This window comes from Physeter macrocephalus, chromosome 15, assembly GCF_002837175.3.
Source record: "Physeter macrocephalus isolate SW-GA chromosome 15, ASM283717v5, whole genome shotgun sequence".
NCBI classification, from domain to species: Eukaryota; Metazoa; Chordata; class Mammalia; order Artiodactyla; family Physeteridae; genus Physeter; species Physeter macrocephalus.
In genome coordinates, this window is record NC_041228.1 from 47,101,393 (window position 1) to 47,126,607 (window position 25,215).

The 25,215-nt window shown below is 34.3% G+C and overlaps 1 protein-coding gene across 1 annotated transcript; it reads left to right on the forward strand.

Moving 5' to 3' along the window:
- The first annotated feature begins 1,432 nt into the window (after window positions 1-1,432).
- On the forward strand, window positions 1,433-24,292 carry CALB1 (calbindin 1). The gene is made up of 11 exons (XM_007124023.2): window positions 1,433-1,744; window positions 2,100-2,176; window positions 6,246-6,320; window positions 14,687-14,770; window positions 14,883-14,939; window positions 18,142-18,219; window positions 20,696-20,751; window positions 20,841-20,880; window positions 21,010-21,063; window positions 22,199-22,270; window positions 22,618-24,292. The coding sequence occupies exons 1-11, from the start codon at window positions 1,666-1,668 to the stop codon at window positions 22,729-22,731; spliced, it is 786 nt and encodes a 261-aa protein (XP_007124085.1). The 5' UTR covers window positions 1,433-1,665; the 3' UTR covers window positions 22,732-24,292.
- The last annotated feature ends 923 nt before the right edge of the window (window positions 24,293-25,215 follow it).

Here is a 25,215-nt window from a genome sequence, read left to right on the forward strand (position 1 = left end):
ATAAACAAATGAATATTTAATGAATGCCTATTTAGTCCAAGAATACAGTTATTTACCTTTTGTGTAAAATATGAGTAGTAGTATTGCTCTGCATAACAGCCTCAGAAACTAAATGTGAGAATCATATAAGGTAACTAAAGTGAAAATAATTTGTGTACAGCAAAGTACTAAGGAAGTGAGAACTCCATTGAGAAGATTATTGAAATAGGCCACAAATCCACTACTAGGTAGATTTACAGTCTCAGAAACATAAAATTGAGGGTTCTCATTCTCAATTACACAGGTTAAAAAATAGAGCTTAGTGAATTCACTTTAAGTCTATATTGGCTGTATTCGAATTTTCTCTTGTTCCTTCATTTTGCTTTTGTACCATTCTAATCAGACACTTAAGATACATCTTCAGTGGACCTCGAGGTTTCAAAATGTTCAAAACCAAATATTTTAGAAGTATTTAAGTAAATAATAAATCATCTAAATATATTATTTATTACATTAAAATACATAAAGTGTTCAGTTAGTTTTTTTTTCCCCCAACTCTGATGGTAACTTCCAGTTTCTGAAAAATTCTTTAACAGGACTTGCTTGGCTTAGCAAAAAAGAAAGATATGTGTGTTCCAGCCACTGAGCAGGGCCTTGGCTGAGTCATTAACTCACCTAGGTGTGAACTTGGACCAGATCCTTGGTTTCTCTTTTTTTAGTTTGCTCACTCTTTCTAAACCAGAGGAGATAAACCATAATATCCCTAAAGATTACTTCCTTCTCCTAACATTTTATGATCTTATAGTTTAATTCTGTCACTTTCCAATTACAATTCTACTTCAGGTTAAAAAAAAAACCATAATCCTGCTTTCTCATGTTGGCAAGGCTTGTTTATATAAACCATCTTAAGAAACATTCATGTGATGGTCCTCACAAGAACAAAATAGAGTAGTTATTGATATCAATATATTCCTTGTATACATTAATCAAATTAATCTAATATTTGCCAAACTTTCACCTGACTTTGTTCAAACAAATACTAAAACATCTTGGAGAAATCATGCACATACACACACACAATATAAGTATCATTTATGTGGTTCTACCCATCATTAGCTTTCCTCTTCCATCTGAAAATCAAAACCTCTTCATGTACGTTGTTTTACTCTAGTATTCAGGAATAAGATACCTTTCGGACATAAGAATGTGGAGGGAAATTAATCTGTTTTCAGCATCCAGTCTCTGAGCTAAGGATTTCCCATCACCCGCTGCTTTCTACCCTTCAAAACTACTGCTCCAACTAGCTTTCCTGGGAGGAGAGGAGAAAACTGGAAGGGAGGGTAAGAAGGTTGGTGCGAGCAAGAGGCGGGATTGAGGAATGGGAGGCAAGAGGAGGCGTGGCCCGGCTCGACTGTCAAGATAAATACTGAGAACTGGGTGCCGGCTGTGGAGAGAGAACTCCGGAGGAACGCCAGAGCTGAGCAGCACCGAGGACAGCGCCTGGCAGCGCCTGCGCCCTGCTCTTCCTCCAGCAGCCCAGGATTTCTACACACACACACACACACACACACACACACACACACACACACACACACACACACACACACACCCTGAGGTTCTCACCCCACTTTCGCCCTGACATACTCACAGACACATATTCCACGCAGACACACACTCCGCTATACAATGGCAGAATCCCACCTGCAATCATCCCTGATCACAGCCTCACAGTTCTTCGAGATCTGGCTTCATTTCGACGCTGACGGTGATTTTCTTCTCTCTTTTGAAGAACCTTGTCCATGCCCTTTCCCTCCTTTTCCCCTTCCTTGAGGCTCCTGATCTGGTTATCCCTCATTTCTTTTCTTTACTTCTTCTCCCACCTCCCTAATCTTATCTCTCCATTTGGCGGCCAACCATTAAGTTTAAAGTTTATGTATTGTTTCTATGTTATCCCAAAGCCGTAAAGTTTTATTCTCCAAGAATGGTACTCATAAAAAAGGGGGGGGGGCGGATTGATGGACCCTGCCCTCCAGAGTAGAAAGATAGCTGTTGTGGAAATTGAATGGGGAGGAAACTCAGAACGAGATGTCTGACACTTGGGTGCCTCTTTGTCTTTACAGGAAGTGGTTACCTGGAAGGAAAAGAGCTTCAGAACTTGATTCAGGAGCTCCAGCAAGCGCGGAAGAAGGCTGGATTGGTAGGTTGAAGTTTGCAAAGGAGTTAAAGGACCTTCGCCCTTAAATCAATAGATATTCTAACATTCTCATAAACAGCCAGCGAAATCAAACGGTTTCCAGGAATATAAACATTTATTTACTGAGAAAGGGAGAAAGAGAGCCTTTCCAAATTGTGTAGGGAGAGGGAGAGGGAGAGGGGGAAGGGGAAGGGGGAGAGGGGGAGAGAAAGGAGAGAGAGACAGAGAGAGAGAGAGAGAGAGAGAGAGAGAGAGAAATTCCTTAAAGGGAAAAAACCTTACAATATGAAATCAGAGCTTTTAAAATATAGATTCTATGCTTGTACTTTCTTTAATAGTGCTTAAAAGGAAAGTGTGGGTGAGATGTTTTAGCAGATCACCACCTCTTCAATTGAGTTCAGTTAGGTAATTTTTAACTTCTCTTTAACAGCCTGTAAGGGGGTAGAAATACATTTCTGCCCCTTGGTGGTCAGGAAACAAATCTACAGATTATGGATCTCTTATTCTATTGCCAATTATTATTCTTGTAATGTTGATGTGGTTGGAGTGATGAAAAAATGTCCTGTCTTGACCTTCCTCTCTGGGGGAAAGTTGTACAACTTTGCAACATAACAATGAGCAAGGAATTTAGCAAAAAGGGGATTCATTTCTGTTGAGAAGGAGAAAACCAAAAGTTAGAGATGTAAAAAGTAATTATAAGAACTTCACATATTTTAAACAAGCAAAGTGATACTCTAATGAGAAGCAATTAGTGGTGTTTTGAAAATAAGCTATATTTGTAATTTAAGCCATTAGTTAATTAAACAAATAACAATTTTTACTAATTATGAATGACTTCCTTTAGGCATAAATTAACATGTTAAGAAGAGATATTGTCAGCATAAAAATAAAATATGCCCAACTTTAAAACATAGATGAGATGATTACATAGAGGGAAATAGGTTAAGAATCTTACTAATCTATTGGGATTTATGTAAGACTGCATTTCAGAAGGCAATGTTGGATTTGGACTAGAGAGATGTTACCAATCTTTGGTCTTTTTGACTATCATTAGAGATTTTACATTATAGACTATACATATATATATCTTTAGAGGAAAATATAGTTGTGTGTGAATCCTTTAGCAGATCACCACGTCTAGCATTGAGTTATATATATAATAGTATACATATATTATATATATATCTGTAATACAATTTACTAATAGTTCCCTTTTTGTTCTATCTAAATTGAAAATTGTGTGATACACATCTCTGTACAACATATTCAAAAGAATCTCAGAGAACACTAAAATATATTATGAAGCATTAAAAAACTATCAATTGCTAAAATCCAATGATTAAATCAAATTGATTTAAAACCAGATACACCCTGGGTTTTGTTTTACCCAGATTTAATATTACATAAATTTGAAAGTATAATAGGATGAGATCAAATAAAATTGAAAATGTTTTATATACTTTCTCCATCCCCTTCCCCCACCTTATACATTACCATGTAAATAAATTCATGCAATACTATCATTATAGCTCTATGTATCTTTGACTAATAAAACATTTTCTTCCACATTTAAAAATATAAATATTTAAAAATCTAGTTGGAAAATCTTACTTGCCATAAAATTTCTCATTAAAACCTTGAAAGATGCTTCCAGCACCTAAATGATTATATTTTAATTGTTCTGGAAGTAATTTTAATATTTATTTTCATTTAGAAATTCAGATATTTAGAAACTTTACATGTTTTCAGATACTTCTTTTCCTCTTCCCATTTTAATATTTATACTTTTTGCAAACAGTGACTTCATGTTAGAGTTTTAAAGATTTTAGATCTTAATTATTTTTTTCTACTGCCAAGTTTGCAATTTTAGAATATTGGAGCTGTAATTATTAGATTATTATACCAAACTTGAGCACAGGTACAGGATTATATCAAGTTGCTTAATACCTTGATTATTGAATATTTTGTGAATTATGCAATATAGGCTTTGAATAGTTAAAATCTAAATCAAGATATGGATTGAGAGGTTCATGTAGTAGACAAATATTTCACTACTGACCCCATTGTACTAAATCTACTTTTATATTTTTTCTTCTCTTTTTTTAGAACTTAAAGGTTGACATTAAAAACCCAGTTTCTTTGCATTTCTAGCAATAGGATAACAGATTTTACTGTATTAATGGAAACATTGTTTGGCTTATCATATTAATAATGTGAAATTTCAAAAATTTCAATAATATTAACTATAGGTGAATATAACATTAATGAAATATAACAACCCAGTCTACTTTCAGAGCTACCATTTTTCACTAAACATAGTTTTTAAGTTTGCATTTATTTTTTATAAAGCTTTAATTTGTTATTATTATTATCATTATCATTATGTTTTACACTGTTTAAAACATAAATTTGGACTAGAGGTATACACTGTTTTAAGTTTACTTTACACTTTTTTGTTACTTTAAGGTATGTGTAAAGAACATAACAACTGATAGTCACACTATTGCCACTTTCACTTTCTTACAATTGTTGCTGTAATAAAATAAATAAACTTTAATAAATACAAGTTGAAATTAATCCATATTGGAAGAGTTTTTTAAGTCTATATTAAATTGCTTAATTACTATTTGTTACCTCAGTTCTACTAAAGATATTTACTTTTAACCAAGCAGGATTTTGTAACACTAGTAATAATAATATTCAGTCTCAATATAGCCGTCAAATTATATCCCTAGAGCAAATGTGTGTGATAGATAATATCATTATCTTGTTACTTATGATAAAAACTGAGACCTTAATTTACTTTTCCAAGGACACAGAATAGGACACTCATAAGGGCTGACCTATTTTACATAGGCTTCAGTTAATGCAAGAGGGCTATTTTAAATGGGCTATGTTGAAGACCCAAGGGTATAAATCCAACTTCCTGAATACTAGTTCTATGTTCAGGTTACTAGTTTACAGTTCAGAGCTCTCTAATCTGGCAATATGTTAAGATATTATGTAAGCAATAGAATACATTGAAAAAAATAAGTCAAATGAGATGAAAGCATTCACTTTGTCACTCTTAAACATGTCTTATGTACATAACTAAATGGGAGAGAGAACATCGTCTTGGAAAAAAAAATGGAAACAAGGAAACACTGGAAAACTGCTCCCTAAATTACTCTTGGAGTCAAAGATCTTAAGCATATACAGTCAGTGACCAAAATAAGGTCATCAGTAGTGTCTGTCTCTAATGAAAGTGCAAATTGGTCAAGTTATTTTTTTTTAAATCTGGCACATATTTTTCTGATTTTTAATTTGTAAGCAAAGAATGTTTCCAACTACTTCCATGCTGGAAACATTCCTTGCTTACAAATGAGTTTCTCTTGAACATTCACATTATTTGCTTGTCTGAAAACACATATTTTTTTTTTTTTTTTTTTTGTGGTATGCGGGCCTTCCTCTGTTGTGGCCTCTCCCGTTGCGGAGCACAGGCTCCGGACGCGCAGGCCCAGCGGCCATGGCTCACGGGCCCAGCCGCTCCGCGGCATGTGGGCCCTTCCCAGACCGGGGCGCGAACCCGGTTCCCCTGCATCGGCAGGCGGACGCGCAACCACTGCGCCACCAGGGAGGCCCCTGAAAACACATATTTTTAACTTCCATGGATAAAACATGTTATAATAAAGAAAATGCTATAGGGCAATTAGTGCAACAATATAAAATAATCTTTCCTGAAGCAAGCAATGTTAAAGTACTTTCACAGTGATCATTATATTTAAATTCATTAATGTTATGAACTGAATGATTCTGACTACATTCTCAAAGGATAACATATTCTGAAAACTAATAATAGAAGATAAATCATAGTGATTGATTCAGAAATAATAATAAGTCATTTGAAACCAGTAAAAACTGTGTATCACTTGTATCTTAATTTTCATGAAAATGGTTAATCAGTATGCATAATTCTGAATGGTTCTAATTCCAGTTTTTCTTTGCAACAAGTTATTACACCACCACAAGCATACTGTTTGTTTGTTTTTTTTTTTTAAAAAAAAACTTCTTACCTGCTTTTTTATAATTTTAGGAGTTATCACCTGAGATGAAAACTTTTGTGGATCAGTATGGGCAAAAAGATGATGGAAAAATAGGAATTGTAGAGGTAAGGAACTTATGCATTGTTCTCATACAGTTTTAATAAATGAGCTTTTTGGAGTTGTATTCAACTCAAACATGATATGGCAAGACCTGTTCCAAGAGGTTTATTTTACTTAAGTAACATATTATCTTTTGTTCAAAAATATAAAATCAAAAACTGCTCAGAAATGAAAGAAACCTAAGAATTTACATAATCTAAAGCTGAAATTTAATACATTATGAAACTAAGACCTGGAGAAGTGAAAAGATTTGCCTTTGAATATGTTAACTGTTTGCTGGCACTGGTGCAGTTAGAGGCTCAAGTCCCCAACATCTGGATGAGTACTCATCCCATTACATTACCCAGATTCAGTTCAATAAAACACCAACCAAGTACATGGTTCGTTGGTATTTCTTATTGTTTAACAGTGTAGACTTTTCTGTTAGAATATAAAATAAAGTATTTGCAATCCCTAAATGATATCATGGCAAAAAGCTGCATGCTGGTTTCTGAAATTCCATTTTAGATTAGCAGTTGGCCTTATAAAAACATAAGAACTTAGCTAAAGTCAGTGAATATGTTATGATGTGTTATAGGTACAGATTTCTTTTGAGTCTTTAAGAGTTAAAACTCTCGGTGTCAAATTTTTTCTTTTGACAATGACTTTTCCTATTGAGGACAACTTTTTTTTTGTCTATGAATCAAGGAGGCAAAACTTTGACTATACATTAATTCTTCAACATTCTCAGATTTGTGAAACAGCTGTTGCTTCCCTTACTTCTACTTTTAAAAAAATCTAGTGTCTCAGCTACTTTCTTTATCTCTGCAACCCATTAGAGAAGTTGAGTGAACAACTTTGTCCAGAAAAATTAATAAGGTCATATTTTAAAATATACCAAATACAGGCATAATTATGTTCTTTATATAATGTTCTTAATGTATTAGACTGTGAAGTATTCTGGCTGTCAACAACATTTAGTCATAATTTACCTTTGATTCAGAGAACTAACCTGGTTTTCAAATAATTGATCTTATAGGACACCTGTGATGTCAATGTGAAATACATTTATTTTTAAACAGCTACTACAAATAGAGTTAAGGAAGAACATACTATTATTATCTTTGTAATTAAAACATTTCCCTGGAGTATACACTTTCCCCTTTGCTCATGTGTAACTCATTACTATATAAATAGATAAATTAATAGTAATGGGACTTATAGACTGATATAGAGGTCAACTAATCAAGATATGAATCATCAAGGATAAGAAAATAACTTTGTAATGAACATAAATGAGATGACATAAATCTAATTATTCAAAACTAGTGGAAATTCTAAAACCAGTGAAATTATAGATGTGGCTATTTCAGAGTTTGGCATACTTTTTAATTCTAGCAGAGGAAAGACTGTCATCTTGTATTTAAAGTATTTCACCTTTAAGAACTCCAGTGGGCTCAACTATTTATTTTAATTTCTTCAGTGATACTGGGTTGTAACAGTAGCACAAAAAGCATGGATCTGATTCACATGGATTCTACATTTTTAAAAGGATAAGATGGATGAATCTGTTTTGAATCTATATTTTACTGTGTATGATATGGTATAATCATTTATGAAGCAATATTTGAGGTCTAATTTGGATGGGAGACTAGGAGTCACTAGCAGATACATTTTCCAGAGGTTTGTTGCAAGAAATTTCCCCAGAAGTTTGAGAAAAGAAACTGTTATAGGAAAGAAAAGATTTCTGTATGAGGAAAGATAGATAGGTAACAGAAGTGGATGAAGAAGTTAATGAAGACTGAAATGAAGACTTGAGGAACTTTTTCTAGCAATAACAGTAAGAAAAAGAATTTTCATTTATTTGTATACATTACACAATTTATAGAGTGTTTTCAAATATGTGATCTCATTTGATGCTCATTATAACAAAATAAAATAAATACAAATATAAAATGAGCATCTAATTTATAGTTGAGGAAACCTGTGACTTCAATAGAATTTCAGCCATTTTCCTTCAAATTACTCAGCCTTTTTTTACAATTAATAATCCATACATTTTCTGCATTAAAAGAAAATATTTTCAATCTTCAGTTCATTGATTACTTATGGCAAGGCTTAAATTTAGCCTGTTTGAACAGGGATGCACAAAGTATAGAGAAGTTATTTGACCAAACCGCTTGAAACATAATTTGGGAAGAACTTTCAGATCAGTGGAAGCTGAAAGAGTTTAAAGGGAGAGAAGTGAGACACATAAGAATTAATTAGAAAGTTTAAGTATTCCAGGACAGGGAACTTTTTGTCATATGGGACCTGTGGGAAAAACTAGCCAAGATTTCTCATTTTAAGGATAAAGAAACTGAAGCCCAGAAAGGTTGAATGATGTGTCCAAGATCCCACTGGCAGGGAGTGACAGAACATTTATACAGGCCTATGTCTGACTCTGATTCCAGAATTCTTTTCATTAATCTGAGTTATCAGCCAAGACACAGAAGGAAGTGGGGAGGGTGAGTACTTGGAGAAGTGAGAATGAGAGAATGGGAGAACAGGGAAGAGACTGCTGCTGTAGTTCATATGCATGTTGATTGTATTTAGCCTGGTTAAGCAGGAGGGACAAGAAAAAGGACAGGTTCTGAAAAAATCATTGTAAAAAAGGAATTGAAAGCTACAGATTACATGTACAAAATGGAGAAAGGAAGAGTGGGGAATGCCTGAATTTGTAATGTGCCCTCTAGTGTCACCAGAAAGTTGTATTAAATAAACTTCATCCTTTCTGTTTTCCAACTTATATATCACTTGCTAAGAAATACTATATATAACAAGGAATACAAATATACAAATCTCAGCCAGCTATGAAGGAATGGAAAAACCCAAGTTTTCCAAAATATATAATAGTCTACTTACTCCCATCAACTCACATCAAGTACACCATCACTTCAGTGTTCAAAGGAAAAAGGTGTTAGATTTGCTTGTTTTGCCCACTTAGCAGGTGTACACATGGGCTCATCAAAATCTAATCAAAGTAAACCAAATGGTATTTAAGTGGCAGTCTACTTTCCTGGTGGAAGCAGGCCAAATTGACTTGGCTGTCATTCAAATGTATCATTCAAAAGATCAGAAAATACAGTGGTTAATTTTCAAACTTCTGTTCTAATGAAGTTGACTGACACTTTCCAACAACATGCTTTTGCTACCTAGACATGTAAAAACATGTAAAAAGAAGGGTAATGTACAGATATGCTTTCTTGTGAACTTTTCAATTTTATGTCTCCAAAGAGATTTTAAAATTCACACAAATTCAGTTCGGTAATAAAGAGATTGTTGATACAAACTCAAAACAGGAGCACTGAAATTCTGAGATAATTTAACAAATACCGTGACAGTCAAATGTTCTAAATTTATTCAGACTAATAGCTCTATTGCAGAGAAGACTGATTAAAATAGTTAAAGAGAGAGACTGAATGATTTAACAGATAGAAATTTCTTCTCTGGTGCTCACATTAAGTATAGATATTTCCTTTAGCTGGATGTCAAATCTGCAAACTTTTCACCTGATCCCTTGGGAACTATGTGGGAAACTACCAACCTCTCCAGTCTATTGTGTCTCTTTGTCCAGGTCAGTGCATCCACTGGAAAAATAGATCTACAAGCTATTTTAATCCTAAAACTATAATAACCCTCCCAGGGAAGCAGACACTTCTCTAGACTTTCCTTCTTTTCAGCCATAGTGGGATTTGAGCATGTGAGTTTAACCATAGTAAATGTAATTTTTTAATAGCAGACTACTTTTCTACTTCAGAATTTGGGGAAATGACTGACAATAAAGTCTGGGTTAAAACTTCATTCTGGATAGATTTTTAAAAACAGTTTATTAAGAAAACTTTTTGACTGAAGTTTTTAATGGAGGGTGATGGTTAAAGGACAAGGTCTCAAAATCAAAAAAGTCAGACTGTCTGATTTCAAATGAGGCTCCAACTATAAGCTATGTGATAGCAGGCCATTTATCTTCTCTGAGTCTCTGTTTCCTTGGCTGTGAACAGGGGTGACATATGAGTATCAACATCAAATGTGATAATACATGTCAAACAAATAGATAAACTCTGGCACACTGTAAAAACTAATAAATGTATTTGCTATTATTATTAAAAATAAAAATATTTCATTGGAAAATCTACACCATTTTTCTGAATGTCAATCTTTTTCCCATTTTTATAACTTGTCAAATTCAAATTATTAAATTCCACCGGTCTTTAATTTGTACGAAAAGATTATTTGCCTTTCAAATTTCCAGGTTTCCTGGACTCACTTCTCATTGGCTAGAAAAATATTTCTTTGGTTCCCAAACCAAAAAAGTGAATGCTTTACTAATATGTGTTGAAGGGAGCTAACATGCACTAAGACTGTCTTCAAAAGTTATGTCTCTTGTGTGTTTTAAAAGATATAGCTCAGTCACTTATATTTCTAGTAAAGTTACTTCATGTGTACTCTCCCAGCACCTAGCATGTTGCTTTGAAATTGTCTGAAAAAAACTTTTTTTGAAATTATCTGCCTCCCTGTAAAGTTCTTACTATCGGTGACTATGAATCTCCAGCATCCAGCACAGTGCCTATTAGGTTCTGAATCATAGCCACATGAGCCATAGCAAGGGATTTCAACCTACTCCAAAACACAGGCAAGGGCTCCATTTTATTCCTAGGAATAGAAGACAGATGGTAAAGATCCCTGTCATGGGACAGGTTGAGTTCCTTGGGGAGAATATCTGAGTTGAAGAAAAGCAATGAGGAAGTTTATTAGGAAGTGTTCTTGGGATTAATACCTGTGGAAGGTAAATGAAAAGAACAGGGCTGGGCAGAGGGAGACTTTGGGCTGTGATATAGTCTCAAATTCAGGTGACCCTACAGTGAACTCTGAACTGGGATGACCCTTCAGAGATGTCCCAAGTTTTCAGTGAGAGGGCTAGGTTTTATATCCCCATATGTATCAATCATAGAATTCAGCTTCCTTGGGGAACATAGCTCCCTTCAGCCCAGGTAATCTCCCAAAGAGACCTGACAGTTGAGACCATAACAACACTCCTAGCACCTAAAAAGAGCTCTGGATGTCATATCACAGTGACCACCCCAACCCCTATCCACAACTCAGTAATAAGTTATTTGAATTATCTCCAAAGGAACTTTATTTCCTTTTATTGGAAGCCTATGCTGACCCTAGATAGTCAATTGCCTTCATTCATTGGTTGAGTAAAATATTTACTGAATTTTTTGCAGGTGCCAGGCAAAGAAACAGTAATTAAGACACAGACCCTTTCCTCAAGATGTATATAGACTGATAGGGAAGACAGGCAAGTAGAAATTTTTGCTTCCCCACTCTCAGTGACAAGCAGCAAGCGACAAGCTTCATAAATGAAGCTTTGAGAGATTCTCCTGTGGCAGCCACAGTTATCTGCCTGCCACTTATTCCCTTGCTTTTCTCCACTCTCTTCTCCAAACCATAATAAAGTTTTGAGAGTTTATAAAAAATCTGGTAGGCAGCCCAAGAACTAAGAAATCACCAATAATCCTGGAACAGGTAGTACTGGATATGGACAACAGTGACTTAGCAAAACAGAGACAAAAGCAGCCCTACTTAACAGTTTCTATAAAAGACCTCAGGTACTTTGTAGATATGGTCTTAGAGTCAACAGCTGGAGAGTTACTGCACCAGCTCTGAAACCTGAATATTAATTCATATGCATTGTGAAACACACCTTGAAAAAGATGGCTGGGGAATTCCCTATTCATCCAGTGGTTAGGATTAGGCACTTTCATTGACAAGGATCCGGATTCAATCCCTGGTCTGGGAACTAAGATCCCACAAACCACATGGTGTGGCCAAAAAAAAAACCACCAAAAAGCAGAAACAAAACAAAAAACACACAAAAGATGATTTCTTAATGTTCACTAATAGCCACATCCTATCCACACATATTCATTGCTTCTTTCTTAGTGACTAGTTGTCTTATTACAATGTTTTATGCGTTTAAGACTTATTTCTAAATGTCTGTAAAATAGGACACCATTGTATTCAGTTTCACATTAACAGTTCACTTAAATTAAAAGATTGACTATTTTGCATGTAGATATAATATGTATTTTCTTATAATTAAACCAACTAGGACCAAAATGGCATGGGCAAAGAGATATATATTTATACTACACATGAAGAGCAATTTTACCATCTCTATATTTGACATTCTAGAGACCTCTGAACTTTATGAAAGTTATATGAAGTTTAATATTTGAAACAAAGATATTTAAAATTTCCCTAATTTTACATGTGGTCATTGCTTACTAGCTCATTCTTTTATTTTTTCTGTTTTTATATATTTGGTGGATTTTGATAGAAAGAATTTTTTAAGAAAAATTATTATTTTTGTTCAAAACAACATACAATAATTAGGAAAATCCAAGCAATATAGAAAATTGCAATGAAGATGGAAAAAAAATGCTCACTACAAATCATATTAAGTAGGTATTTTTTTTTTTTTTTTTTTTTTTTTTTTTTTTTTTTTGTGGTATGCGGGCCTCCCTCTGCTGGAACCCGGGTCCCCTGCATCGGCAGGCGGACGCGCAACCACTGCGCCACCAGGGAAGCCCCAGTAGGTATTTTTAATGAGGTAAAATTATCAACCAATTCCAAAATTTACGTCAGGCACTTAACATTGAGCACCACACTGAGTATTCAGAGGATGCAGACAAAGAATAGTCTTTGCCCTCCTGAAGTGGATGGTCTATGGGGAGGTCCACCAAAAACTTACAAAGTGGTATCTGACAAGTTACATACCAATAAATAGAGAGTTGGCATTGGCTATTTCCTGTTTCCTAAATAAATGCTTGCATTAATGCACAACCAAACTAGTGACCTTTGTTTAAAAATAAATAAGAAAATGTTTTCTGAGTCATACTAAACATCCTAATAAGATGTCTGGCCCTGTCTCTTAGTTTCATCCCATTATTAGTGCCTATAAACGGAATGATTCTAAATTGAGATATTATTTCAAAGATCTAAAAACAAGATAAGTTAAACGACCTATTATACAGGCATAAAGAAGCTGAGATTACTTGCCTATAAGGTAGAATGATACATTTTATATTAAATTTTATATTTTTTAATGGACCTGAAAGGACAACATTTTTTTGAAGTGTGAGAGTCTTTCCTATAATTTGGTAGAACTTTCGGCGTTTATGCTGACCTCAAGGTTAATCTAGACTGTAGATTCTTGGTCTAAAATCCAGAGATGAGGGTTCATGCCCGTACTTCAGGGGATTCATCAGCTTCTGGAAATTAGATGAAATATAGTGTTGTAGGTTCATTCTTTAACGGTGAAGATGTAGTGATTCTAACAGATTCTCAAAGTCATTTTGAACCCAATATATTTAAGAGACACTGGTTTCTATTTCAACTCCTTATTTTAGTGACGAGGGTGCTAAGTTCCAGAAATGGCTGAGGGATTTGCTGGGGACCACAGCTAATTAGCAGCTGAGCCAGAAATAGAACCCATAGCTTCAGTGAGGCCATCAATCCAGCTCCCTCCCTTCCTGCACACAATAGATAGATTATATTCATCTTAAAATGGGATCTGGAGTCCTTCTTTCCTAAAAAAAAAAAAAAAAAAAAAAAAAAAATGAGCATTGAAGTTACGAAATGAGACCTAAGGAGAAATGTCATAGGGTCACTAAATGGAGATCATCGAATAGAATTCAAGCCCTGGGCTCAAGCAGCAGACGTTCTTTTAGCAGAAACAAAAAGTTGAGAACTGATATTCCCTATTACTGGTCAATTTCCACTGTTCATTGTGAATTGTCTTTTCCATCTCTCTTTCCACTGTCTTACAATTGTCTTGAGTTTCCCTTCCTTTGCATCTCTTAATAAGCTTTCTCCTCAGACTTGGGAATGCATTTTTTCCTTCTATCCTTTCCACTGCATTCATATTTCTCATAGTTTCTTTTATTCTACATGAAATGCATGGCCCCATGTGTGCCATTCTGTGTGCCCTGACAGGAACAAGACCAGATCTGTGGCACAGAAAAGATGAAGGGGTCAAGCCACCAGGATGAGTCTGCTTCTATGTCTAGCAGATAAGAATTGGTCAAATAATCCCTACCTGAGCTTTCTATGCATGCTTGCTGTGGTCATCTCCCAGACCAGAGAACCAGTCACTCAAGGACACCCAAGCACTGGAAAACACAATGGCACTTTGTAGGGGCAAAGTATCAGAAAGGGAAAATTGATTATAATGTTTTTCCTTTCCTGGTTTTCTAGGTAATAAAATTATGTTAAGAAAACCTAAGAGCAGGAAATGTGAGAGACTTGCTTTCAAGCTCCTTACAACAACTTTTACAATCTTTTCTAGTTGGCTCATATATTACCCACAGAAGAGAACTTCCTGCTGCTCTTTCGATGCCAACAGCTGAAGTCCTGTGAGGAATTCATGAAGGTATAAGAAAGCTCTGTCACTGAGTGATGTTTTCAGAAAGCTACTTAAAATAGGAAAATGGTTGCCTTTTTTTTTAATATATTTGTTTTTCCTTATCCAAAATAATTTACAGACATGGAGAAAATATGATACTGATCACAGTGGCTTCATAGAAACTGAGGAGCTTAAGGTAAGCAAGTAAAAACATGTAAGTTTTTTCCTGTCAAATATAATTATGAACTCTGTAGCTTTTTAAAAAACCTCCCACGAAAGAAACTAATGTTGAGTAATGGCACATTTTCACCCACTCTTCCAATTGCTAATAAAGAACCAGATCAAAAAAGAGACTTCAAGTACTTCTTGAAATTCTGTTCAGCAATGTAAAATTAGCATTTTCTGTGGTGTACACAAATTGTTATATGAGATAGCTGATAGATAGATAGATAGATAGATAGATAGATGATAGATAATGATATACTAAGCCAAATAAGTTGGTTATTTTCATTAAAATTTGGCATTTTATTTTATAAATGAAACAGCTATATAAATAGATTTCTCTTTCAAGATAAACAATTATTGGACACCTACTGTATACCAGGTGCTTTACACACATTTAATCTTCACGAGTTCTTTGAGATTAGTATTACCCCAGTGAGGAAAAATTTAAGAGAAGTTAAGTGATGTACTGAAGGCTACACAGAAATAAGACATAGAACTGTGATCTTTAAACTCATCTGTTTCCAAGACCCCTAGCTTACTGCCTCTCAGTAACAGCAATAAAAACAAAGTCCTAATATAATCAAACTTCTGAAAAACTGCAACTTTGAAAATGAATTTATCAATTCATATCTCACATATGTATATAAGAACCGGTGGGGGGAGGAAGAAGATATGAAGGAAAAGGCAAAGAGGTCTGAAATCAAGTCTTACCTCTGGACAAATCTCTGTATCATTCTGCCTGATTTTTTTCATCTTTTATGTGGGGGTAATAATACCTTCCTTTCAGATTTATTGTGAAGATCAAGTAAGATGATGCACATGGAAGATTTTGTGAAATACAGGCACAGTATAAATTAAATTATTCATGAACTCAATAATTTACTAGCCTTCAGAAATATAGAAGCATATTTCTCTCATTTCTTTAAATTGACCTCAATACTTCTCAGTCTGGAAGACTCTATTTTCTCTATCTTCATGGTATAGAGTGACTAAAAGGGAAGCAAATTAACAATTATTGAGCACCTACTATGTGGCAGGCATAGTACTAGATGCCTAAAATATATTTTAACATTTAATCCTCACAGAAAAGTTACAAGGGAGGTATTATAATTCCCATTATACAAACAGAGAAACTGAAATTCAGAAAGATTAGATAATTTTTAAAGAGTACACAGCTGCCTGGGAAAAGAACCTGGTTTTGGACACAGAATATCTGATAATGATAATAATGGTTTTTTCCCCAAGAGGCCAAACATTTTCAAGCTTCAGTCATCAAGAGCTACCTCTTCTGCTATTATGTAGGGAAACATGGATATCAAACACAGTTTCCTGGTCATAGTTTAACATGGTTTGAGTTACATATATTTGTACCACTGCAAAATTGCTAAAACATATTTAACTAAAAACACTTACAGGGACTTCCCTGGCCCTCCAGTGGTTCAGACTTCATGCTTCCACTGCAGGGGGCACAGGTTCAATCCTTGGTAGGGGAACTAAGATCCCACATGCCTCGTGGCATGGCCAAAAAAATAATTTTTTTAAATTTCTTAAAAAATTTCTAAGAAAGGAAAATAATAGTGATAACATCTTAAAAAATAAAAACACTTAGAAATGTAAAGATTTTTCGTGTGAAATCACCAAAAACAATGTCTTTCACAAATTTGCAACTCAGCAACCCACAAGGTTACCCACAAGGTGACAGTTAAACTATTGTGTTTTTATTCTATTGGACCAAAAAAAAATTCTTTTAAAAATTATTTCAAGTTCATAATGAAACTTTAGCTCATTTCCAATACCGGCCTTCTTTATTCTAAATTTTATTCTCAGAAGAGATTCTAAATAGAAGTACTCCTCTCTGGGGAATTTTGAAGATAAGTTGGCATTCTTTTTTAATGGATCTTTCAAGAAAGCTAATTTTAAGATCCTTAATAGAGTAAAACATTGCTTGCTCTCAGACACGACTTTGAATCTCAGCATCCCGAGGTTTCTCCCAGGCTATTTTTGTGACCACCATTTTAGTCTCTGATGAGGAATTTTAACCCAATTAGTCTCTGACAAAAGCCTCATATGGTTCAAAAGTAAAATTCACCCCCCAACAGATAACTTTGAATTTTCCATGCTTTACTTTGAATTTGAAGTGGAATGTTTGAAGTGAAATTAAATTTATCAAACCAAGAAAAAGGTCTCCTTCCTTGAAAATAATGAAGTTAAATCAGCCCAGCAGAGCTAGAAAATCTGGGAGGGAGATAAACAACTGCAAAACTGAAGAAACCCAATCCTTCAATAATGTCTGAACATAATATCTGCTCAGTTTTTCATAATTGCATTAATTCATTTTCTGAACAAATAAAGAAGTTGCAAATGAACAGCACTAGACAAAATGAAAGACTTTTATATTAAGTACTTACACTGTCATTTATATGGCAGGATTTTGTAAAGCTTTATTTCTCTGGTAAAAAAAATTAAATTCACTCCTAAACTTCAACTGTCAAATTAATAATCATCTTTTTTCATCCTTCCCACATTAATCTCTACTTTGATGTGATTCATATATCCTTCAAAGATTAGGTAACATCTGCAGCCAACTGTTTTAGTTTGAACAGTCAGCTGAAACATTCTAACTAAGGTGCTTTGTACCGCATCAAGCCTAAAAGCCCTCTGGTGAAATGTACTTCATATTGGCTATAAACTGATGTGGAAATACAGCTTGTTAGGGCAGAAAATGCACTTGAAATTAAGGGTTGGTCTCCACCTTCTTTATTGATAATTGTTCACATATCTTACAAAGGTTTAAGGGGGTCCCTTGTGTTTCTTGTTTCTTGGAGAAGAGTTACATGAGTATTTGTGAAGATACCATTAAGTAGAAATGCATCCATTGGGCTGGCTGGTTTTACAAGTTTTTACTCTGATTCCTACATGGTGCACAATCCAGATACTTCTTTAATTGAAATCATAAAAGCATGGCATAGCACAGACTGTGACAGATCAGTTTTCAGTCAAAGAGAACTGCTGGAACACCAAGAGTACCTCCCTTCTAAGCTCCTCCCGTTACCCGGTTCTACCTTCAAAGAGACTTCCTTTGTATTCCTGGGGTGTTCCATTTCAAGGCAGGCTGAAATGAAAGCAGATTGTTTGTTATGGATGAAATTTATCTGACTTTTTTGTCTTAACAGAACTTTCTAAAGGACCTGCTGGAAAAAGCAAACAAGACTGTCGATGATAAAAAACTAGCTGAGTATACAGACCTAATGGTAAGTTTGATCTTGAAAAGACTACAGCCAAGAGCCTATGAAATATTACTGTGTTCTGGCTAATTCCCAAGTCTACACAGGATGACATAAACAAGCCACGGTGTGGGCATCACATGCACATAGGTATCATTTCACTTCAAAAGTGAAATACTTATGGATGCTTATACCTTGTAAGGCTGAATGCTACAAGTGTGTTGTAAGGCTGGCTTTAAGGCTCAGCATATGAGCATTTCCTTTCTTGTGGAGGTAGGTAATTTTCATCTATCAAAATATCACTTGTTTTTCTTACAAGCCAGTGTAATTATATCACATATATATGTAAGTTACATTATAGATATATAAATTATATCACCAAAAACTCATTTATTATAGAGATTCTGAATCCATTTTTATCATGTCTTAGGAAATCATTGATTTTGTTAGAGTTTAAAGAAAACTACTGGCTACTTTATTCATTGAGTGACTAAAAATGGATATTTCCTCCTTCTTTCTTTTGATTCTTGTTATTTTGGAATATTGTCTTGGTGCTTTGGGTGAGGAAATCGAAATATACCCTGAGCTTGATGCTATGGTAAACAGTATAACCAAGAACTATTTTAGAATATTGATAATCGAGTGAAGAAAATTGCTTTACACATAAGCACTTAATGTTTGAAGAATGAATGAACAAATAAATTTATAAAATTCCAGATAAAATAATACAATGCCCATGAAGTTAATTAACTTCCAAGTGGGTAAAGTTTGTTCATTTTGATTCACAGCATTAGGACTATGAGGAAAAAGCCTTTGCCAAACTGATTAAGCCATGGCCCAATATTTTGGCAACATTATTTTAATTGTTTAATTTTTGAAATTCAGACAGTTTTAAATTATCCAGGTCAGTACATATATTTATACACACTTTAAGTACTATAAATGTACAGTGAATTCTTACCTCATTGATATAAATAAATAGCTTATAAAACATAAGTGCCTATTATAACAATTATGTTATTTTAGACCAATAAAGGAGTTAGAATTTTTTCCTAAGAAATAATTTTATTAAGAGTTTGATCATATTTGATGTAACTGAGGTTTACTTTCAGCCTGTCAACCTACTTTTATGTGTGGAAAAAAAACACTAGAACTTTACTATTGCCCTATTCATTATACAGTGATATTTATTATAAAGTGGGACTAATCTTTAGTTTCAAAACAATCAAAAAAGTTTTCACTGTAAGGAAGTGTCCTCTTTAATTCCTCATTACATTGCCACTTACCACAGCACTAACATACACGTGTTACAATGGGTAGATCTACACTCTGAATAACTTTTGGGAAATGGACAATAACCTACATTTATCAATTTTCTGTTTTGTGCCAGTCTGAAAGGATGTCTACTTAAAGACTCCTTTCCAAGTAGAAATTTGAAGCAGCCTTTTAAAAACCACTCAGATGGGAGTTTTTCCCCTGTTGAATTGGCCTGGCCTATCTGGTTAAATGTCATAAATAAGCTTAAATCCAGGAAGCAGATTAATCAAGAACTAATTAAAATTTAAATATATTTGTAGGGAAATATTTCCCTGTGGACACTAAACTGTGTGATCTGGTGTCCAGTATCTTGGTAGACACTGTGACAATTTAGAACTTTTATAGTCAATGGACTATAAAATGTTGCATCAGTATCAGATCCTGAAAAAATCTACCTCCTACAAAGGATTCTTAGAACATCTCAAACCACAGAATGCCCTTATTTTTTTCCCTAAAGAGACCTCACCAAACCTATATCCTTTATGATCACATTCCTTTCTTTAAAAACAAAAATAATGCCACTTTTTCACATATTTTATATGTAGTCCTTCTATATAAAATATTAGAACATTAGTTGCAACTTTCTAAAATGTGAATGCTATCCAAATATGGGTATGAATGTGTTTATACCTGGCTATGTCTTGGTATATGATGTGTATGTAAGTGCAATGGGGAGGTAAGGAGATTTATTGAGTACCTAGTACCCAAGGCAAAATAAAACAATTCAAACTTACTCAAAAATTTATTCTCTGAGTATTCATATTATCTGCTTATTCTGATTGTACTCTTTGATGCTGTAAAAGAGAGAAACAAATTAAATATTAGTTTTCATACTATTACTTGGAAAGTTTCAGGATGTGCTATGTACTGCCAAACACCATCTCTCCCACAGCTTGATACATATAAACACATATTTGCAAGAAAAATAAATGATTATGTTCCAGAAGCCTAGCCTAAGATCACTATTACTCTGACTATTCTATATTGTTCTGGTAAATTTTGGCAATTGACACAGGTCATAGAATAGAATAGAAATTTTGCACTGAAAGTTTAATAGATGCTAGTGTCTAGAATTCTGCTGTCTATATAGGTAATTGATAACTCAAACTGCTTTATTTTGAATTTTCTTCTCCTTAATGCAATAAATAATTCTTCAATGGCTACAGTAATGCATTCTGTCTTTCAGCTGAAATTGTTTGATTCAAATAATGATGGGAAGCTGGAATTAACTGAGATGGCCAGGTGAGTTTAGGAACTATGCAAATATTATTATAAAAAGCTGATCCTTGTCAAAAATCTAATATATTAATATAATGTTTTTCTCTCAAAAGGTTACTGCCAGTGCAGGAGAATTTTCTTCTTAAATTTCAGGTATTTCTCTTTTTCTCTACCATAAATAATATTTTTCTCAAAAGGTTAGAATGTGGGATATTTGCCAAGGGAAACACGATGGAATATAATAGTTGCATTTTAATCTTTGCTCTCTTCTCTATCATTTAGGGAGTCAAAATGTGTGGGAAAGAGTTCAATAAAGCTTTTGAGTTATATGATCAGGTAAAAAAATTTTCTTATCTATAATTTGATTCTTTAGAAAAATTTGGAAAATGCTCAGGAAGGGTTAACCTCAAACTCAAGGTTATATTAAAAGAAACATGAGCTATTAAAATTACTCAGCCAAGGGACTTCCCTGGTGGCGCAGTGGTTGAGAATCTGCCTGCCAATGCAGGGGACACGGGTTCGAGTCCTGGTCTGGGAGAATCCCACATGCCACGGAGCAACTAGGCCCGTGAGCCACAACTACTGAGCCTGCGCGTCTGGAGCGTGTGCTCCACAACAACAGAGGCCCCCGCACCGCGATGAAGAGTGGCCCCCCGCTTGCCGCAACTAGAGAAAGCCCGCACAGAAACGAAAACCCAACACAGCCAAAAATAAATAAATAAATAAATTTAAAATTACTCAGCCAATCTATTCTTGTCATAGGAAATGAGTTATGCTATATCCCAAATTAGACAAATTTGATTCAAATCCCATGCAACAATTTATCTCCTGTGAGGCTTTGAATAAGATACCAAACTCCTCTGATCCTCAGTTTCCTCATTTGTAACCAAGAGATAATAATACTCACTTTGCAGGGTAGAATGAGGATTAAGCTAGATGAAAATATCCAGCAGAATCCTCCCATTAAGTATATGGTAAGATCATGTGTGTGAGGAAAGGTTGTGTATGATGTCACTAGTTAACATGCTTTGTTTCTTCTAATTTCTCTACTCCTGGACCAAATCAGTCCTCTGCGGGCTCTAGTGCAGCCTTTCCACTGCCTGATGTGACATCAAGCCAGTAATATAGCTTCCCCAAGCCTATGTCCTCACTCATATGAAAATATTTGTGATTAATTACTTACTTCAACAGGAGGTGGTGATATTGTTAACATAAAATGAAATATTAAATGTGAAATCACTTTGAAAATTTCAAAGCATTTTACAAATATAAGATGCTGAATGAGAGGGAATTCATATCTATTTTGGAACTTTGGAGCAGTTAAAAATTTGAGAGTCTGACCTAAGAGGTTAGAATATCTGCCAAGTTTGCAGTAGGAAGATTTTCTGAGGATATCAATTATTTCCAATTTACTACATTCTTCATTATTATGGATGTTTGCTTATATACTGTTTTATTACTCCTCCCTTAGGATGGCAATGGATACATAGATGAAAATGAACTGGATGCTTTACTGAAGGATCTATGTGAGAAGAATAAACAGGTAATCCAGTTACCTTGCCATACTTACTTCTTAAGCAGACTTGATGGATCCATCTAGAAGCAACCTCACATCCATTTTGGAGAATCTACTTTAAAAATTTATAGAGGAGCAGAAGTAGATTTCAGTTCTTAACCTGATTTGGTACTGGCCTGAATCAGTGTTTAACTGTGATAAATAGATTTCAAAAACAACATTGTGATTTATCCACATTTGTATAAGAATTTAATCCAGCTCTTTTCTTGATGGATTGATGTAACAAGGAGTTTTGTCTCACATTTTATCACTTGACAGTGGTTAATTCACTTCCATGTTTAACTGGAATATAATACATTCTATGTTCTATATAGGATCTGGATATTAATAATATTCCAACCTACAAGAAAAGCATAATGGCTTTATCGGATGGAGGGAAGCTGTACCGAACGGATCTTGCTCTTATTCTCTCTGCTGGGGACAACTAGAGTTTGATGCCCATGACCACTTACTAGCGGTACATTGTATCTAAAAAATAACTGCGCACTATAAGGGAGTAGGCTGTATTTTGTTTTGTATCTGTAAATTTAACTACATATAGATAATTATCCAGGATGTGTGGCACACTCTTTTCAGTTTGTTTCTATACTCTTTGTAATGTACATTTTTTGTACATTTGAAAAGGAGAATGTCTATGCTTAGGCCAGTCAATACACCCAATTAAAAAAAAAATCTAACATATTCTTGCTTCCATAAATATAGTTGGACAAGATTTCCCTAAAAATTCCACCAGGATTAATCTCTAAAATCCTAGTCTCTGATATGTAAATGCATATTTGTCACTGAATAGAAGAATTATACATAACAAGCCAAGCATTCTTATTTCAGACAATTGTAAGTCTGCCCCACAAAGTAGTTCTAAGCTGTGTTTCCAATTAGAAGAAATGAGCTTTTGCATCTAAAATACCAAAATATCAATCAATAGTTAGTTAACTGTGGCTCTATGAGGTTAACAGTCTCACTAGGCAAGATTTAGTCAATTAATCAACAACACACCTATGGCTTGAATCCACACCAATCTATTGGTTCAAGTTGATTTGATGACAAGGAAAGGCAGCACCAGACGATGCATAAATCTGTCTTATTCTACATTTGTATTTCCAACGAGTCTACTGTCAAAGAGTATGATCTTAACCCATTTTCTAAACTGATTTCATGTGTTGCAGACTATAATTATTCTAGTAAATTGCTGTTTTTATGTCATAGTCTATGTACTAGCTGATTAAATTATATATATCAGGTATCCTGGTGTTTAGTTTGCATTCTTCCTGGATTTTCTTTTTATGTAGAACTGTTCATTTCCACCAAGGGTAACGGCTGCCTCTGAAAATATCTTTTTTTCTAGCTACAACTCTATTTTTACTACAGAATTGAATTTTAATTTAAAATTCATAGCACCCTGATTGTTGAATGTTATATCAATAATTTTGTGTATTCTGTGAATTCTATATTTCATATTGAGATCAGCATTCAAAATATTTCTATTTCTATCTGCGAATAGTTTCAAATGAGTTAAAAAGAACATCTCAAGAGAAATGCTAATGCAATCATTTATCTTATGTAGCAAGGGTGAAAACATTCTTTTGACCCTCATCCAAGTCACAGTTTCATATATCTGTAGCTAGAATATACTATACTGGTAATAGTTGACATGTTATGATTGGCGATTTCTCATTTTTTGATGTGAAGCAGGGAACTATGAGAGATGTGTCTCTTTGAAGTTTATAAAGTTACTGCCAAAGAGTTAATGGTTCTGGGTCACTTTGAATGTCCCCATTCTATAAATTCTGCACTGATTTTCTCAATTCATATAAATAACCAAAAAGTAAGGTATCTCTTTCCCCCAAGAATGAACAGAAAAGAGATTGCCAAAAAATACAATTTCTCATATGATGGCAGTAGTAGACTGGCTTTGCTTCTAATGTGTAAATGAAGCACTGACCTTAGGCTGAATTTAACTATTAAGAATAAATAAAAAGGAAAATAACTCTAATAATCTTGTAATTTGTTTTCTTCCTCAAAAAGTCAGTGAATACGTAGCCCATGATCAATTCAGGGGAAATGTAGGTTACTGAAATTATTACAGCCTAGGAAACCTAAATAAATGTAAACCTGCCTGACTCAGTGCATTATTGGATGCCTCATTGAATTAATATGTGTCTCTGACATTAAGATTTAGAAAGAAATCTCAAAAAATCCAAATATTTGTAGCTCTTTGCCCAACAGACATAATCAAATATTTCTGTATGAAAGATGTTCTCCAGAGGAATAGGAAAAATATACAGAATTTTCCTACATTTCATCTGTAGGAAAACAACTATCCATTACAAAGTATACACCACAACTAGACCAGGTTTGATGCTCTTACAATAATAGCATGGAAAAAGAAAGAAAAGCAACAAGAAAAAGTCTGATAGGAGTATATCTGAGGAAACTTCCTAGAGTGCTCATAGTAATAATGGCCACGAATCCAGCACCTGGACTATCATGGTGGACTTTAACTCCCGAGCACTACCGGGAAAAGAAATTCTTATAACTCAGCTAAATCAGTCACAATTACATATAAGTGACAGGCCAGCCCCCTGGATCAGAGAACAGAATGAAGAATGGAAGATGAATCTGAAAGGGCAAATGTAAGATAGCTCATATAATGCCTACCTCATATCACAAAATTCATTCCAAGTGTATTATTAAACATAAATGGGAAGTATATGCAGACAACAACAAGAGAATATCTCTAATACCTCATGCATGGAAAAATTCCTTAACCAATTATGAAAAAACAGATTGAAAAATTGGACTCTATTAAAATTAAGAACTCTGTTCCCAAAAATATACTATTGAGAGTAAATTTGTTTGTAGTTTGAAAAACCAAACATCATAGTGTGAGAAGATATTTATGTTGGCTTACA